Here is a 19,911-nt window from a genome sequence, read left to right as displayed (position 1 = left end):
AAATACAAAACTTCTATGCAGTTTATACAGCGCTTATTTTGAAATATGCTTTTTTTTTAAACTCTTATAAATTAGGTACCTGAACTCACTTGATTCAATAAAACGCTGCGTGGCACGATTTTTCGGCCTCACTGCAGTTTGCAAAACCGATTGAAGTGTCCAGTGTTTGGGGGAAATCGTATCTTCTGCGTTAGGACGTCCAGGCGTAAGTAAATCCAAATAAAACAACCCAATAATGTATACATAGATATTTTTATTTGAAAAATATTTCGTGTAGCTAACAAACTAATCACAATATGGCATTCTACATCCGAAATAATAATATACAAAACTTTACCTTATACTGCAAACAAATACCAGCGGCAGTCACCGATAACACGCAAATTCGCACTTACGCAGCTACAACTACGCGAATATATACAACGATTTAGAATTTTGATACATCACCAATCGTATTTCCGAATTCAACATTTTATTTACATATTAAAGACTTTATATACTGAAGTAATAGAAAAAGTGTGTGAGATCTTTCTTTTTTTACGAGTGAAGGTATATTAAGATAGTACAAAATTCGGTAGGTAGATACTTATTCAGTACATTGCATACAAAAAGTTTACAACAAAATAATGCACATAAACTTATTGTACACTGCTGACTGGTTACTAAAATTGTCTGTCTTTTACAGTAGGCCTAATATTTGAATCGAAATAATCGATAAATTTGTTACACTTCCAAAATCTTTAATTTAATTGCTTACTACAAACTCTTGTCTCCAAAAGTACTTTCTTTTTTTCTCACAACCTCAGTCTATTACTTCAGTATAAAAATACTTTATTTACAATACACCATTTCGAAAGGGGACATACAAACAAACATAAAAGACAGTTTTAAACAACCAGTATTATTAAAGTAAACTTGTTCGTTATATCAAGTTGTGCGAAGCGCAATATAATCGGGAACAAACCGGTTGGTCTGAGGAGACACGTGTATAACTAAAATGCACTACAATTATTGCACATTAATGTTCTGAAGATTAACTTAATTCTTTTACTCTACAACTGAATACAAACGGAATTTAAATGTTTTTATGTCTTTATCATCTTATTTTTATTGTCTCTTATTTCGTGGCTATAATGGGACATTCTTATAATCATAAGTTTAAGTAATCAGAATCGACGGTCCACAAACCATTTTTATATAATTTAAATGAGCTTACTATATTTTTGGCTACAGAATTACTTGGTTAACCAAATATGTCCTCAGTAAAAACTGACCAAAGAAAATAAAGCTTAGCTCATGCGGGTTATTATTCTAAGTCATAGGTTCCTAAGGGGCAATATCTTGGCACTAGTGGGCAATGGAGCCGTTCGAGGAGGCGCTAGCGAGCCTAAAGCAAAAAAAAGGGGTGAAATTATTACCTATGTAATGGAGCACAGGAAATTTCTTCTCATTGTAAAGAAAGGTAAACAGTACAAGGTCAGGAACCTTTGATCCAGATGAAGGTATGAATATTTCATGAAACCTAAGCTTGTGTACAGACAACAAATGTCAATCAATTAGGTAAATATCGACATAGATTGAACGTATTAAGCTTCGTAATAGGTTGCTCGATATTGGATTATCGTTTATTTAATTAGTAGTTTTACTTGACAATAATTGTTGATGGACTTGTTTTGTCCTATAGCTGGGTACATTAAAACTGTTTGGAGGCCTTTAAGACGGGCGTAGTCTTTACACGATGTTTACTTTCCTCGTTATAAGAAAAAATATATTGTAAATGTTATTTACATCCAACACCCAAAATATAACAACAATGTCAGTCCGACTGCTAGCCTACTCTTTCCCTCACTCTTCTCCCGAATGAGGGAGAGACACGCAGGCATTTTCTACGACCTCCTAGTTTTGTGCAATACACGTAATTGAGATAATTACAGTAAGACTTACTGATACACTTTTTATGGTTAGAAATAATTATAAAATCAATAAATTTTCATTGGTTGCTTTACTAAGAAAACTATAAGAGTTATTATAAAATGTTGTTTGCATTCCCCATTTCGATCTACCTTTTTACAAATACCGATAGCAATGAAATTTAGAGTCAAAAATATTATTTTAAAACTCCATTGCTATTGGTAAAGATATTGGTGTAAATAATCACAAATAATAATATTTTATATTGGTGTCATGTTCACATTGGAGTCACAATTCGCTTACACAATATAAATAAATACTTAAAGAGTTAAACATATTAATATTTGATTGTATTGATGATATAATAACAATCCAATGAAATTAGAGACGAAATTACAAACTTGATTTATTTATTAACTAAGAACTGATTTTGTTTGTATAAAATTTATTTGAGTAAGTATGAGTTTTTAATAAATAATAAAATGAAAAAATATTTAGTTTAAATTAGCTTTCTGTTAACACCTTTGCCTAACAATACGATGACATAATTTTGTAAATAATATGAAACACAAAATGTTTTAAGCAATTTTGAACTGTATGTCCACGAACAAAGGCTGCAAAATTACTTATATAAATTTATCCAGTAAGAATATAAAAAATTAACATGTTTCACTCTTTAAGCTACTATTTAGTATTACTTCGTCCATAATTGGCAACACCGGTGGCTAAAACATTCATAAAACATACAATCCACATTTATAATTAAATATAAAATTGTTTGGCACTTTCTGACCAAAACAGTATTTTTTGAAACTTATCCTATATGAAAATCTGATTTAATGATACTTTAATATGAAACTTATTGTCAATTTATTTCTTTTAATATTCAAAGATACAAAATCTCTCATCCTAAATTACAGTAACAAAATTAATTGTTATAAAAACCAAAAATTATTCTGATTGGGTTATTCCCTAAGTACCCCGATCCCCGAGACCCCCGTCCCGGAGGACACCGATTTATTTTTATCTTTTTTTTTTTCTTCCAATGAGGTATCTACTTCTTGAAGATATTCTCATAATAATAACAATCTAGTCGTTTTTATCATAATAAACTATTTTATGAATAAATCGGGGCCCTCCGGGACGTGGGCCTCGGGGATCGGGGTACTCAGGATATAACCCTTCTGATTTTAGGATGTTGCTATACTTCTCGATTCGATATCGATGATGCTTGTCATTTGTCAGTGTCATCTATCGACAATCGATAATTATAAGAATACCGATTACGCCATTGCGCACTGTCAACAGTCTTGTAAGTCAACTGACACAAAAGCACCTATTTATACTAAAAAAGTTACAGTCGACAGTGCGTAATAGCTCTTACCGTGTTTAATCAAAATCATTGATACTTTTATTACTGTATCTTGTAATTAGTGTTTGTGTTTGTCACTTACAGGTAGTTCAACATGATTTGAAAGAGACAGAATGATTTTTAATGTTCAAGTCATAATTTTCGAAACATTTTACATGAGCACGAGTTATCTTTCAGTACGTGCCATAATCAGACCAAAGTACATCTCCAAATTGACAATGGTAGACTTTTGTCCAAATACTAGCTACTAGTCATACCAATTATGGACAAAGTTATCATTCTCTCCTTTACATCAACTGAGTAAATAAAGAAATAAAATCTTTATGCCTCATTTATTAGGAAATATATATAAAATTAATGATTTGCCGGCGAAAAGCATGTCCACTTATACTAAATATTATATATTTTTTATTAATATAGAGTTGACTAATATACCACGACCGCGTTAAGTAGGCACAACAGAATACCGTCACTACAAGAATTTTAAAAATAATAAATTCGATTTTTCAACTTTAAATATAGAAAAGTATAAAAGAAGAAATTGTAAAAAAATATAATCTATTTCGATACCAAAGATAAGAAAAAGATTTTTTAACACGTATTTGTGAAGGTAAACTTTATTTTTCATAGCTGCTTTAAGAAAATATAATTAGAAAAGCCTAATTAACGCAGCCGTTGACTATATATTATTATGGTAAAAGAAACACATCTAAATATATCTTACAAATACAAATATCTATTACATCTTAAAATAATAATATAATAAAACTTAAATCTACGTCTAATATGTACAAATCATATATTTTTAATGATATTGTGATACTTTTCCGTACTTTATCATTCATGTCACTTTCCTTTCAAAAGCGGTTTGTTATAATCCAATCATTTGAACGCCAGCGTCATTTATATAAGACATAACCTCCATACTCAGAACGCAAGTTATATATAATATTAGCAAAAAAACCGCTAAAAATATAACAAAATATACGACGAAATACTCGTTGATGAATTGAAAATAAACGTTATAGGAAAAAAGGCGATCATAGTTCACATCTTAGATATTTTTTATCACTAATCTGATTCTGTAGCTAGTGGTTCTGTAACGGGCTATTGTCTTAAAATTCACGTGCTAAGTTACATTCATACACCCACATTTCGATACCCCAGCACTACAATGAGCAATATCTTTACCAAGCTACACTAATATTGAAATCTTCTACATCTGAACATTGATTTAGCACAAAGTGACTTTCTGCTTTGACCTGCCCTATGGTACCACATTAATCTATCGACCATCGATCGATAATCAATCGTCAAACTCGGATAGTAAAAGCTACCGACCACCGTTGATTCTATACTTATTCAACCATCTCCTCACCGATTGATTAATATGGTATCTTTATCTATGGTCAAAGATTGTTAATATCAAACACGATCGCATTTATTCCTATAAAGTATAATAAATCAACGAGTTTATTATATAAAATATGTTTACAAAGAGTTCGTCAAACGTTTAAATATAAATAAATTATTGCTAATATTGAATCAATAAGGCATCAAGTGTGACTGGTGGGGGGTCGACACTTATTCACATTCATTGTATAAGACATCAATATAATATGTGCGAGGGGTTATACATTGGTAAATAAACTGCAAGTAAACTGCTTTTTGGCGTACAGATACACGCAATGTAACATTTGACAATTTACGCCTATTTAGAATTCGTCACGTCATGTCACGTCAAAGCAAAAAAATCCTTTTGGGAATCTGAAATATTCCCGTTTTGCATGTTACTGCTGTTACTGTCGGCCTCAATTCAAGAGTTTTAATTTTCAAACGAAACCACCCAAATGTAGACTTTGATCTGTCTGGGGAGATTATATAAAACAAGCAGACATAACCCTAGTGTCTAAATAGAGTAAGCTTAGTATATATACTCAATGTAATGCGAGTTGGGATCTTTAGAAGCAGTATTGTTCGCAGTGCATTCGCCAATGTATAAAAACCTCACACGATGTTACTTCAACAAAAAAAAATAGGTTAGAACACAAAAATATCAATGTACGCAAACTAGTGCCAAATTGAGATTCTTACATCCAATAACGTAATAAATTAAATATAAATTCGTTTCCTCGGCTAAGTCTTAGCTCCTAGCTGTCAATATATGGATAACTAATCGGTCACTAACCTCCTTCACATACAAAAACATTAAAATTCTTATAAACGATACTGTACTTAACCGTTGGTCAGCTTTGACACTGCACTTAATATAACGAAGAGTAGATAGTTAACGTAAATAACACAACTAGAGCCGCCGTCGGCTTGGTTACTGTTGCCTCTCTTTCACTATATAACCTCTCTCACTCACTCCCACGCATATATACAAAGCCGATGACACACTATCCTTGTCCAAACCTGTACAAAAATAACGCAGGACACACAATATTATGTATTTTTTCTTTAATATATACAACATCTAAATTTAATAAACGTCTTGGTGTTACCAATTTATTGATTTTAATATTACTTTTTTTTATAAACTAGAGTATAAAATTTGACTTCAATCAAAATACAACGCATTCTGCTATTACGATGAAAATTATAGATTCACACACGTAGAATTATAATATAGTATTTTTTTAATAGTATTATAGGCACAAATGAACAATATTGAGTGCCTTTAAGCTTTACTACCACTACTTAAAGTAGGCGAGGGGTTTTAGTCCTACAATTTTATTCATATTTTCACTAAGGGACCTTTTTCCCTGTCAAAATACACACACAATTTCACACCAGACCAATCCCATCCAAACTTTTATTGTGTTATAAATAAAAGCTGCCAGAATTTTAAACAAAAATTATGCCGATAATTGTCGTTAAAATTTCGATACTATCATGACTAGCGTTTTCCAATCGCAGTTAATTCTTTTTAAATAAAAAATATATGTTATAGAGATCGTTCATGTTTGTGAAATATTGCGATTCTCAATATTGCTACAATTTATAATCTTATAAAAGAAATAGGAAACCTCTGTTAAGGCAAACGTCCACTGAGATGCACCGCGGTATGCGTCTAATATGACACATGAATATTATGCAAAATGGCGGAGTTACACTTGCATTTTAAACCGAGATTATACCCAGAAGTAAATCCTCTCTATGTAAAACTGTACTTCATTTACAATATTACTGTCTGGTTTGTTCGTTACCCGGATACACATGGATAAAAATAACCGGTTATCCACATTCTGGATATTAGAGTTACCTTTACATTTGCAAGACGTTTAAGTAAACTGTATTAGTTCTACTCGTTGTAGATATCAGTCAAGTTAGAAGTACAGAAAATAACGTCTGAATAGTACAATAATACAGAATAAAAATCAAGTGTAACTCCGCTTCCAAGGTTAGTATATTAGCAAAGTATAACCGTTCAATAACGTATCTCTAGTAAGAGCTAGTCCTACTACAGTTTAGTTATTCTTACCCGGGCGATTACAAACGTACTATCCACGGCATAGTCAAACGCATGTGACATAGAGTAACTACTATATGACGTAGTTCGCTCGTTTGTTATGACCCGAGTATAATATTACTTGCTAAAAAATAACAGATTATAATCTAACAAAATAACCAAACCGTACTAGAGCTATCCGTTACTAACGATAAGTTATTGACAACGGTAAGTTAACGATATTCAACAGTGGACCGTGTCATATCGACACATAAAATAACTCGTTATATATTATAATATTTACTTCTGGAATATTCTAGAAAGAGCGTATGCGCCAGTAGCTCTAAATGAGCAATTAATGTACTTATACTTGATCAATCTACAATGATATTTGAACTTTAATTTTCTAATCTTACGGCTCATTTTTAAACACAACAGGGACCGTATATGGCATCTTAGGGACGCATTTTTATTGGTCGATTAGTCGGTCGTTAGTCCGAATGCTAACTACTATATAACTACTAAACAGTACAAATACTAACTAAACAGTCAGTTGATTGATAACTCAATCGATACAAAGCATTTGGTGACACGCTATCCTTTTCCTAGCATCTCTGTCATTAGAAGTCGGCAAACATCTCTCGACTCTCTCGCCTCTCTCGCACCTAGTATACGGGCTCTAACGACCAATGAAAACGGTTCCTCGCATACGGGTTCTATAACATGCGTTTACAAAACCTCCCGCATCCCGCATGCGGATACAAACGACCAATGAAATTGAGCCCTTAAGTGATCCAAGTTCTACCGTACGACAGTGACAGAGCTATATAATACGTATAGCGGCATCCTTTTCTAACGATGGAACTTGAATCTTTAACATGTCATTGTACGGTTCCTGAACTTAAGAATGACACGTAAATTACTATGTATTATAGAACTACTTTAGTACGTTATTAGAGGAACAATTTTGACTCTTCATTAAATGTACTAAAACGTCAAAATTTCTTCCTCAAGTATTTTTATCTGACGGACAATTCGGCCCTATATACGATCTATTGTATTTCTATACTAAATAATCTTTGCGTCGTGGAAGACTTTTAACACACAGAACACCGACACAAAGATTTATGTAATTTGTAGATCAAACAAGTATAATAACACCTTTCGCGTATACAAATAAGGTTGTATTTTCTGTGCGTACACTTTCGTATGCTCATACGTATTTTGCATATACGTACGTATTGCAATGTTCATGTTATTTGTTCAACAACTTTTGTAACATACTGTACTAAGGACCGATTTTTTTATCATCAAATATCTTTACTTGAAGATTAAAATGACGTTTTTGATATATTATGAATAAATCTATCAAAAACGACAAAACTTTTTCTTGAATAAAGTTATCTCACGATTGAGAAATCGACCTTTAGTACAATTAAAGTAGCTTAAGAAACTGCATCCAAGTCCACAACCGTCCCGTCCCGTCGTTAGTAGTGACTAAAACTTACAGGTTCTTTGTAATATACAGAGTGGAACAAAATTATAGGCCGTGGAAGGAAACTACTATAAAAATACCGTAGTAGTTTCTCTCCATGGTTCATAATCCATCCTGTAAAGCACGATATTCACAGAAAATACACCCCAATTCGCATCACTCATTTGCAAATGAACCAACACATTCTCGGCACTAAACCTACATTCTCTTAACCTCATATTCCATAGGCATGCAGTCTCTAACCAGGACAATAGGCTTCTAAACCGCAAACAGCTATATTTCGACGTGACACTAACATTAGTAGGAAATAATCACGTTCACCGACACTACGGCACTATATAGTCTCAAAAACCTCCGTCGAAGCACTTTCTAGAGGCCACAGTGTATTCACCGCCAGTTAATGTACCGATTGTTCGTTGGTACGCTTACCCGACACCGACGTCAAGGATTACCTGAAAATTAGGAATAGATAAATGAGTTTTAAGAATCAAAAGTGAACCGCACACTACAATTTGCATTACATAAGTAGAGAGCCTCGTATGCAAAGTGCAGGGGTGTGGAGGTATTCACAAGTTAGAATTCAGTAGGTCAATCACCTGCTGGCATGTGTACTTAACGGTTTAACGTTTATGTTTACAATCGGGGGTCAAGATATATCTGTCCAGGCTCTGTATAATCTTGTTGGGCCATGTCAAGCATGTAGTGTTATGCTCGTCCGACGAGATCACTCAGCGCTGTCTAATGAGTGTACTTGACGTGACATAAAGTGAAGGACATGGTGTACCTAGTCGGAGTCGGAGTCGTCGTTGACGGAGCAGCGCAGCTTGGAGAGCGTGCGGCGCGCGGCGGGCGTGTCGTCCTCCTCGTCCGACGAGATCACGATGCGCTGCCGCGGCACGCTGCCCGTGGCGCCGCGCGTCATGCGCCGACCCACGCTCTCCGTGCCTGCGACATAACGCGACACATCAACATGTAGCAATAAATAACACACACAGTACACATAAGGCCCCTCGTCCACGGCGAATTTGCGGGCGACGCGCGTTAGTCACATTTGCAACGCGCTACAGTAGCGATGCTAACGCGCTACTGCATCGCGACTGTATGAATAAGTTCATAAGATCGCGCGGAGCCGCGCGTCGTCGCGCGGTAAGAGCATTCACATGACATGAGCATTCGTCTTCTTCGATGATAATTTTTTCTTGACTCTATGCGTCTATCCGTCTCAAGCCGCGCGGATCAACTAAACAGGTCGGTACAAGTTTGTAGAACCTGAACCGCACGGTTCAAGAACTAGCGCACGGGTCGGACCGCGAGGCGCGGTATCGTTTAGGCTAAGTTCATATGACCGCGCGGAACTTTCGACCGAGCGAACAAAGATCGAAGAAAACAGCTAGTATCGTCTACATCACCGCGCAATAACTCGCGACGCGCTACGACTCGCGCGCTAGTTCTTGAACCGTGAGTAACCGCGCGGTTTCTCGGTTCTGTTACCGCGCGGTGATGTAGACAATACTAGCTGTTTACTCCGATCTTGTACCGCGGCGCGTAAGAGCGCGGCGAGCCGCGCGCGACAGCCGCGCTCGACGCGCTGAATGATGGGCCACTAATCTAAATCTAAGAAAACTAATCTAAATATTTAACATACCCTAATTCACTTAAAAAAAAAGATACATGCTTTAATATTTTGAAAAAACAGAAATCTGCAATCAAAGCATTTTGATAAACGCTTTGTTATATTAGTACAACCACCGGGACCGACATTTTACATGCCCTAGGAAGCACGGCGACCCTCAATTCAAATACTACTAAGCGATCACCCATCTAAAGAATGACCGCGCCAACGATTGCTTAACCTACAGATCTTATACCGACCGGTAAGGGCAACTGGCTATGGGCGCCTAAACTCTATACTAATATAATAAAGCTGAAGTTTGTTTGTTTGTTTGAATGCGCTAATTTCAGGAACTACTGGTCCGATTTGAAAAATTATTTCACTGTTAGATAGCCCATTTATCGAGGAAGGCTATAGGCTATATATCATCACGCTACGACCAATAGGATCAGAGTACCAATAAAAAATGTTTCAAAAACGGGGAAAATTTTGACCCATTCTCCCTTATGTGACGCAAGCGAAGTTGCGCGGGTCAGCTAGTCGCAGTATAAATGTAACTTACCCTCTTCTTCCGTGGTGGCTTTGTGTTTGACTTTAGCTTCCTTCTTCGCCTGTTTCTCTTGCTCCTTCTTGTCTTGCTTAGCCTTCTTCAACGCTTGGCACTTCTCGATCGTCGGCTTGCCGTCTAAGCCGGCCGCTATCAACAAGTCTAACATCTTTTGAACACGCTCTTTGTTTTTCGTACAACCTGCAAGAAATAAATACATGTCAAATAGGCGGCTGCAGATGGGTTTGTACCGGAATTTTCTGGTTCATGAGGAAATCTTTGTAAAGATTAAAAACATTAGGCTTGCTACACTCATATTTGGGACGGCATGTTCGGTTCGGCAGTGTTTATCGAACAACAAAACCGACTCGACGATGTCGAGCGGCATTTTTCCCGAACGAATGTTGAAAAATGCCGCTTTTTCTGTTTCACAAATATTCACACATATTCGGTTTTGCCGCTCAGCTAGGCCGATTAATGCCGAACCGTATAAATGTAGCAAGCCATACACTTTTCTCACGACCAACAAGGAAAAAGTTACCGAAAAATATCCGAAGTGGAAAATGTGCAAACACAAGTAAAGGAAAATGATTAATTACGTTCAAATATTTTGCACGTTTAGGCAGATGTGTACATAAGTGTGTGTAATAGTTTGTTAATTTCCACGCTATCTACTTTGTGAATGATGAGATTTTGTCATGGCTACGAAAATGTAAATAATAATAATTTCTTCTGCATTGCACCATGAAGCAGGATGTAGACCACCAACGATGTAGGACATTCATTACAGTGTCGAAATGTGTGCACAATACACAGGTACACTCGCTATTCTTTCACTCTCATAGCCTGGTGGAATGGACTGACGAACTCAATACTTCCTGCGAGGTATTCGCATACACTGCCACGCTACACCGTCAAAACGTAGACAACAATGTCCAAACCAATGGATTGTATCTGTTTTAAGAAGTTAACAAATGCTATTATCGTACTGATAGTGATGAAGGGTGTATCATTGATACTGCTACAAATAAAAAACTATTGAATGGATTTTGATGAAGTTTATACATGAATTCACACATACGACTCCCGGTTTCACTTTTGCTAATAAACCAGGATATTTTTTTTAATCTATGGATACTATATAAGTTGAGAAAAACATTCCATTGAGTACTCACCTTCAACAAGTTTCTTATAATCAAATCTAATTCCAGCAGCTTTACAGAACTTCTTCATATCCGTAATGCCTGGTTGTCTCATCTCCGGCGGCACCGGCGGTCGTCCGCGGCGGCCCGGCGTTGCCCCGGCGCCACTACCTGGCGTTGACGGAGTTCCCGGCGGTCCCGGAGTTCCAGACGCCTTCGGACTGTTCTTAGAACCTTTCGGCCGACCCGGACCACGTTTTAAAGGAACATCCTGTATAACAATACAATGTGTTGTAGTATTGTATATTTGAAATTACTTAATTAGATGGTAAGACGGTTGTCCAATTTTATAAATTTAATCGGAGTTAAACTTAAATTTAGAGCCTAGACTTAATCTACTTGTTTCGTTGTGAGCCTGAAAGGCCTGAAAGTCGTTATGCCCGAGTAAAATTCAGTTTAAAAAAAATGTTTTCGTTATTGTGTAGAGTATATTTTCTTAACATAATGTCCTTAGCGATTACAACACTACCCAACCACAAATCTAGCAATGATTCAAAACAGGGCCTTTGAAAATATCGTTCAAAAATAAAAAAGGTTTAAAGGTAATTCGATTTATCGGGACCATTCTTTGCAGTTGGGTAATTTTAAAAGCTTAAACAGTAACAAATATAATAAAATGATATCACCACGCTTCCTGTGCGCTGCAAGAATTGTACAAACTGTGTTAGTACACAACTATATAATGTATGGAAGTTGATAAATCAAGTTTCAAAAATCTTTAAAGGTAGATCTACGCTAGAGAAGCCAATCACGCGCCGAGCACAAATTTCTTTTGGAAGGGTGCTCTTTCAAATCTTGTAGTCAGTCTACACTACGCGAATTTGTGCATGGCTCCAGCTTTGTTCGTGCTCGGCTCGTCTAACATAGAGTCAACTATACATTTCACCGAAATTTATGAACGAAATTCCAATTAAGTCAAATTGTGATAGATCTTTGTGAAAACACATGTCTGAAAATGAGGAACAAAACTACTCTTTTTAGCTAAAAATCTATCCATAACAGCATATTTTCTATTGCATATATTGCTTTGCGCAAGGGCCTAAAGTTATTATCTTTAAATGTACTCACGTCATCGCTCTCCTCCGAGTCGCTACCGGACTCCCCTGAAGTGTCGTCTGACGATGATGAGTCTACCGTCGTCACCTTGAACAATATAATCACAATATTTAATTAATAATGTTGGTGGCAAATATGAGGCCCTAAGGGTGGAAGTGATCATACAAACAAAAACACAGACATACAACATTTTAAGTTGATATAAATAAGAGCAGTTAGGACTTTTTAGGAACTAGAATGAGAAGGAGCGATAAAATTCTTAGTTAGCGTTTTTATACTGACTTTGTCTAGGTAGATTTTTCTCAAAACATTCATTAATATGAGCACAAAGTTGCTTTATTATATTAACCTCTACTTGCTTATCGTATTGAATGATTTCTTTGTTTACTATCTCGTATTATGCTCATTAATTCATAATATACAGCGTTGCAGTTTTATGCCCAAATCTTTCAAAAAAAAAAGGCCAAACAAAAAAGCTGTAATTATTGGACACAAGGCTGAACTCCTCCCTCATTCCAGGAGGTGACCGCTGGCCAGCAGTAGGACATGAGGTAAACAGCCTACCTCGTTGGTGGCCATGACGCCGCGCGCCTGCAGCTTGGCGGCGGCCAGCTTGGCGGCGGCGGCCTTCTGCGCGGCGATGTGCGCCGCCTGCTGCGCCAGCTTCTCGCGCTCGGCGTTGGCGTCGTAGTAGTTGTGCAGCACCTCCAGCGACACCGGCACGTCGCCGAAGTACACCTCGTTGGGGATGTGCGACGAGTCCAGGCACTCGTCGCTCCACCGCCTGCGGGCCAACACCACATGATTGTGTTGTGACGTCGTTACATATCACGAACTCTCATTGCCCCATTTGCACCTCACTGTTCTTTAGAGCGGCAAAATGGGAAGCAACGCGACGAACACGGTCATATCAAAAGTCTCTACTTTATGAGTTTAGATTCTACGTAGCTGTTTCTTGGTATTTTACACAAATTTGACATAGGCGTAGCGTTGTTCATCGCTCACGTCGGACGAAGACAATCACTGCACTATGCGTAACCACACATAGTGCAGTGATTGATCAAATAATAACCTAATAACTTGATTATCTAGATACGCCTTTAATGAGATAACCTAATAAATATATAACCTCTGTATTAGAAAGCCTGTCTATTGTCATTTACTCGTTTTCATGATACATCTCCATCGCAGAATTGCCCTACTTTTACTCAAGAGCAAACCCTAAAATTCACAAAAACGTTACACAATAATAAATACCGTATGTCCACTAACCTTCTAAACTGTATTCCAGAGAAGTCCTTCCTGAAGGGCCTGATAGCGTACTGGTAGCCGGTAGCGCGGGGCCGGCCGGGCGGCGGCAGGGGGCGGGGCGGCGCGGCGCGGGGCGCGGGCGGCGCGGCGGGCCGGTGCGCGGCGCCCGGCGGCTTGGGCTTGTTGGTCGAGCCCTTAGGACGCCCGCGCTTCTTGGGCTGACGCAATGTAGTCAATCACATATGCATGATATGGATGATGACGCGATGGTTGCGTGTGCAGTGATCGCTTAATACTAAAGCTTTACGACTTTAAGACCTCTCAAGTGTTATCGTAGGCGGCCCTTTTACACTATTCAATTATCAATTTTGAAAACAATATCAAGGTCCATTCACATATACAACAGCTTGCTTTATAAACGCATCGACATTGAGTAAATGCAGCTGTTTTCATACATTTTACAACCAGTGGTAGCTCGTACTCATGTAGGACACGTTTACGGTTAACTAACATTGTAGCTAATTGTAAATATGAAAGGACCTTAATATTGTTATTTTAACGATGATCAAGCCAATGAAAACCAATCGAATTCCTTCTCCAGTATGAATTAGTGAAAATAGTTCACCAGCTTTACTACTCGATCACAGAAATCAGTCACATAATTACTTTCTTTACACCACAAAATAAATATGACAGAAAAGTAAGCGTTTGCGAACATATTTTATGAGTATTTAGAGCACCAACAACAGGCTACTTTTAGTCGGATCGGATCGGATATAGGAACTATTTCAATGATGGTTTGGCTGTTGTAGAGCTTCCGTCAAGCGACTAACGGCCAGTTTTCTTCATTAAAAGTAACAGCCAAAGTATAGGGGTAAAGTAAAAATGACAGTCAAATTTACCGTTTCACGAATTTACTGATAGTTTTATGACGAAACAAATTTTCCTTTACTAAACAATTAATGTAAAAAAAGATAGCTTTAGCGGTCACTTTAGAAATGTATAAAGAATCTGGCAGTAAGTGGCCAACTTTGGCTTTATATAATGAGTGTCGCGAAATGATTGGACATTGGGTATATTCCCAGTTGTCCCCTCTATACAGTTACCCCAGGGTGACAACTGGAAATTTTCTTCCTACTTTTATTCCCAGTTTTCACCCCACAGGCTAGTGTTAGAAGGGACAATTGGGAATATACCGCGACTAAATTAAATAAGTACCTCGTCGAATACCGATGTTAAAGTAGCATGTCTGCTGTGGCCCTAAAGCCTCATAAATATGCAGATAAAAAAGTGGACTATATTTTTGTGGTTGAGTAGTTATTACCAATTACCAGAACCTCGATATGAAATTATTCTAAGACCTACCTCACTGCCGGGCGTGGGTATTTTGCCGGGCATTGACCCCGACTTAGGTAGTTCAGGACTACTGAACGGTTTTCTATCCTCCTCACTGAAATATATTCACGTTTTAATATATAAAGATGTTGTGCAGCATTGTGCATTGACAAATGGTCTAATTCCTTGCAGATGCGTTTAGGAAAAATTAAAAAACAATTCCCTTCACTTATAAGGGTCGAGTTTCCAACAATCTATTCTATAATAAGAAGAGTGCGTGTGACGGAAATGTAACAACGACGGATTCCGTTCCTTCCATCACCTGCAGTCCTTTTTATTTTTTGCCTTTCTCAAATCATCTTTACTCGGGGCATTTCAAACGTGCGAACTAAGCCATGTAATGTTATCGGAGTCCTTCGCTCGCACTTACACATTATCACATTCCTATGATTGATTTGTTTATGACGTAGTTCGCACGATTGTAACGACTTGAGTATAGCTGCTATTTTTCGTCACACAAAGTTATTTGGCACGTGATAGACAGTACTACATACCTCTTATCACTGGCTGAGGCGTTAGGTTCAGCGGCGCGGTGCACGTCCCCCACCACTCCCTCACTAGCGCCCTCTGGTTTAGATGCTTCTGAACAAAACATACAAGTATTAAGTGTATATTCACTTTTGTAGATATACCTATATGTATAAAAAAAGGTATCAGGTGTTTTTTAAAATGCTGGGGACTTCTTCGGCCAAATTATATGTAAATTATTTAGTAATAGACAATAATAGTGCATGATTTCTTTCTGGCTCTTCCCATAAGGCCCCACAATCGTTTCAAGACTAAAGTTACACTCAGACATTGCAAGTGCTATCTTAAGTGGCATCATTTATCCTAAATTAATTTAATTTTTACTAGCACCCCACAAACACATTTAAATATTGATAAACAAAATACCCACCAGTAGGTTTGTCCATTGCCTTGTCCAATCCCATCATTGGTTGACTGAGATCTGAGGAAATTTTACAACAATTTAAGATACATTTCATTTTTATATGGCATGGCTGCCGCGCCACATTGACAACAGTATTATTATTATAGGAATAATATTATAATATCTTCTAAATAATATTTACCTTTACTTTGTAGATCAGTAGGTTTCTGTGCCACATCATGGGGTTTCTGATGATCTGTGAAAATGAAAAGTTTTTGTTAAAATCTTCAATAACTGACAAAAATAGTTGTTTCCTTGAGGAGTGGTTGACCAGCAAATTATTATTAAAATTTATGAATCAAAAAAGGCGAAACTTCCGGGATTTTTAACAGCGACTAGGGTTGATGTTCGTGGTGCCGAAACATTAGGCACAAAAAGTTTAGTAACCTTTTAATTTCCCTCTTGGTTCAGTCCTTCAGTTCAGTGATTGTATTGTATTATAAGGCAAACTAATGTGTAGCATGATGTAATATAGAGATACTTACCACCAGGCTTGTCATGTCTGTGAGCTAAATCATCAGGTTTAAAAATGTCTGTCTTTATTTTTATTTTCGGTTGATCCAAATCACCACCCTGAAAGAAAATACAATATTTATATGTATTCTTAGAAAAAAAACAAAAAAAAATATAGCATCTTATCTATTTTTTAGCAGTGTTGCCATCTTAAAATACGTAATTTAAATATTATATGTATGTTTATCTAATCAGCTGACTCCCCTAGACCATGACATTTAAAAATGTTTCTATCTTAGGACTTAGTTCTAGGCTAATTTTATCTTCTATGTTTATTTTATTATTGTAGCATGACAAATAATTTGTGAATAGAAGTCATTATTTTGGCTAAAATTGCCTCCAGTTCACTTACTTTTAGTGGCTTATTTAAGTTTAGTCCAAATAGATAATTGTGGTATGTATATTTAACATACATACATAATATCACTCCTTTTTCTAGAGGTAAGCAGAGACCAAAAGAGCAATAAAAAATAAATTTTAAAATTCAGAAATAAATCTTACATTATAGATATTTACCATCATTTCATTTTCAGGATGTGGTCTTTTGTGTGCATCGGTTGGTTCCAGTTTGATCTCCGATTTCAGTTTATTGATGTCCAGTGGTTTCTGAGTGTCGAGAGGTGGCAGTAAGTGTGGTTGAGGAGGCCATGCTGGTTTGTGGACCACATCTCCATAACCTTGAACTGATGAAGAGGAATTTTATTTTAATTATTGCAATTTTTATTTGTTAAGTTTTTTTATAGCAATTTATGTGTGTTATTTATATCATTATTCTATATTTATAGCTTTCTATTGATAGTATATAATATATTTTTATCCAATCAATCTATTGGTTATGTTTGTGCTTTCAAATATTACACAAAACTTACCCAAATGTGTACCTAATATCACAGAAAGGATTCTATTGTGTTAAGAAGTTGTATCATACTTTATTTAAAATCAAGTTAAAAGTTGTACAGAAGGTTTGTTTACAGTGAATTATAATTCAACTGTTGCTAAAAAATATGTTTTCATTTGTTATTACATGTCAAAATAAGACATGTTATTATGAGCCCTATTTCATATACATTGAGACTAGAACAGATATACTAGGTTATTGATAGATTTTGATTTTGAATGTAAAGGTTTAATTCTGGCAATTTAGTGTGCATAATCTTTGTTGATCTTACCCATATGGGACTGGGGCATGTGCAACTGTGACTGCGGCGGCTGTTGTGGCGGGAAACTCTGGTGATGCGGGTAATTCTGGTGCGCGGGGGGCACATACGACAGGTTCTGAGGGGCATAACCACCCGGAGGCGGAGGCCCGTACGCCGCAAACGCATCCGGAGGCGGGTAATGCGTGTTATATGCGCCTGCATACGGCTGATACGGTATTTGGTGACCATTATCTACATCAATAAAAACAAACGTCAAAACTTGCACTTTTTTTATACTTTTTACACATTTTACACCCACGAAAGTTACTTACCTATGTAGTTTAGCGGCAAACCGTTCCCCTGCACAACACCGTGGCCCGGTTCGCCCTCCATTCGCAATCGCTTCTGATTCATGGCTCTTTCGGCATCATAATTCATCTTGGTAACTAAAAACATAAACCACTTACAATAGCACAAATCACTTTAGCAGTTAAACTCATTTCTACGTCAATACCACTACTATACAACGCATATTACACATTCTCGCGTTAATTGTGACGGACGCCAACCGGACGCCAGCACAAAACACAGGTTATATGCTCAGCAAAAGCAAACACAAGCGTACCTTTGTTGGTCAATGATTGTTATTGATTTTAGTTAATAGACGCACTTAGAGCATTCCCCGCGATGATTGGGTACATAATAGGGCACTGTAACAAGTCAAAATAACTGTTGCATACAAAATATGCATCAAATTATCGGCCTAATGACAGAAAAATTAGAAAAAAAAACACAAGTGAAGCGGAGTTCGTATATTTTTTTTCTCATTCTTTCGTGTTTTTTTGGCATGGCAACTCTAAAATTCTGTTCTTTTTTTTTCTTTGTGGACGCACAAGCAACTTTTCTTTGTAGTTTGTACCGTCAACAAACGAGTCAAACAAATCACTATAGTGTAAAATCAAAATTACGAACTCGATATGGAGAGAGGAGTTTAGTAAGGTACCTATTCTTAAATAAAATAATATGATTCAAATGTAAATGAATGTAGTTGTGTGATACAGATATTTTGTTACTGGTAATATAAATAATAATAATATTCTTGAGCTCATCAATGAATTTTGACGTTGACAGGCGCACAGTTAAAAAAAACACTAAGATTTAATAGGGTCACCGCTGTTAACCAACCCATAAAATTATCAATAATAACTATATAAAAACCTAAAGTAGTAGTTGTCTGAAATATACCCTAACAATAGTGGATACTAATTTATGATTATATGATGTTATAGTACCTTAATCTATTTAGGCATCGTAATCTTTTTATTACCTACATATTTTGTAGGTAAATAATGCTGCTAAAAAATGTTTTCAAAATCAAGACTAAAATATGTATTATACGACCAGAAGCAATTTATAGTCTTTTGTGACAGCAGTGATGTGGGTATAGGCGCTTCTAAACGGGCCATATTTTCCTGCAATATGTGGCTGCACTATTGGCAACTTATTGCTCGGCCATCACAAAAATATTTTATTGCAACGATGGCCGAGCAATCTATGGCCGAGCCATGTGTTGCAATATGTCTGAAAATAGTATGGAGCATGATGCAGACTCCTAAACGGGCCACACAAACCGGCAACAATGGCTGAAGAAATCACACTCGTCGCAGCAGCCTATATTGTTTTACAAGAAAAATCAAAAAGGAAAAAGCAGAGACAGTGGATTCGACCTTACTTAAATAGGCGTGAAACATTAGACAATTAATGTCAAGAATTAATGCTGGATAAAAAACTATTTTCCAACTTTTCAATTAATTAAATTTAATTTTTAATCAATTTAGTCATTCAAAAAAATATAAGCATATTTATCTGATTAGTTGAAAATAGTATGAGTGTAATGGAACACATCAAATGATACCGATATGATGATAATAAGGCGCTTCTAAACGGGCCATATTTTCCTGCAATATGTGGCTGCACTATTGGCAACTTATTGCTCGGCCATCACAAAAATATTTTATTGCAACGATGGCCGAGCA

At 36.6% G+C, this 19,911-nt stretch overlaps 1 protein-coding gene across 3 annotated transcripts; it reads right to left on the bottom strand.

Moving 5' to 3' along the window:
- Positions 1-233: 233 nt before the first annotated feature.
- Positions 234-18,683, bottom strand: LOC142981424 (uncharacterized). Of its 3 annotated transcripts, none has more exons than XM_076127335.1 (16): positions 18,546-18,683; positions 18,208-18,321; positions 17,906-18,127; positions 17,253-17,419; positions 16,709-16,796; positions 16,366-16,419; positions 16,191-16,241; positions 15,787-15,874; positions 15,263-15,347; positions 13,919-14,115; positions 13,211-13,430; positions 12,659-12,733; positions 11,564-11,801; positions 10,404-10,589; positions 9,014-9,174; positions 234-8,681 (listed from the first exon to the last, which is right to left on the bottom strand). In XM_076127335.1, the coding sequence occupies exons 1-15, from the start codon at positions 18,574-18,576 to the stop codon at positions 9,014-9,016; spliced, it is 1,977 nt and encodes a 658-aa protein (XP_075983450.1). In that variant the 5' UTR covers positions 18,577-18,683; the 3' UTR covers positions 234-8,681. The 3 variants fall into 3 exon arrangements, with proteins under 3 accessions (XP_075983450.1, XP_075983452.1, XP_075983451.1); XM_076127337.1 differs by having other exon boundaries at positions 17,238-17,419; positions 18,501-18,678; XM_076127336.1 differs by lacking the exon at positions 18,546-18,683 and adding an exon at positions 18,413-18,496 and having other exon boundaries at positions 17,238-17,419.
- Between the last annotated feature and the right edge of the window lie 1,228 nt (positions 18,684-19,911).

This window comes from Anticarsia gemmatalis, chromosome 20, assembly GCF_050436995.1.
Source record: "Anticarsia gemmatalis isolate Benzon Research Colony breed Stoneville strain chromosome 20, ilAntGemm2 primary, whole genome shotgun sequence".
Classification (NCBI taxonomy): domain Eukaryota; kingdom Metazoa; phylum Arthropoda; class Insecta; order Lepidoptera; family Erebidae; genus Anticarsia; species Anticarsia gemmatalis.
Note: the sequence above shows the minus strand (reverse complement) of the source record. Positions and strands in the feature narration are given on the sequence as shown.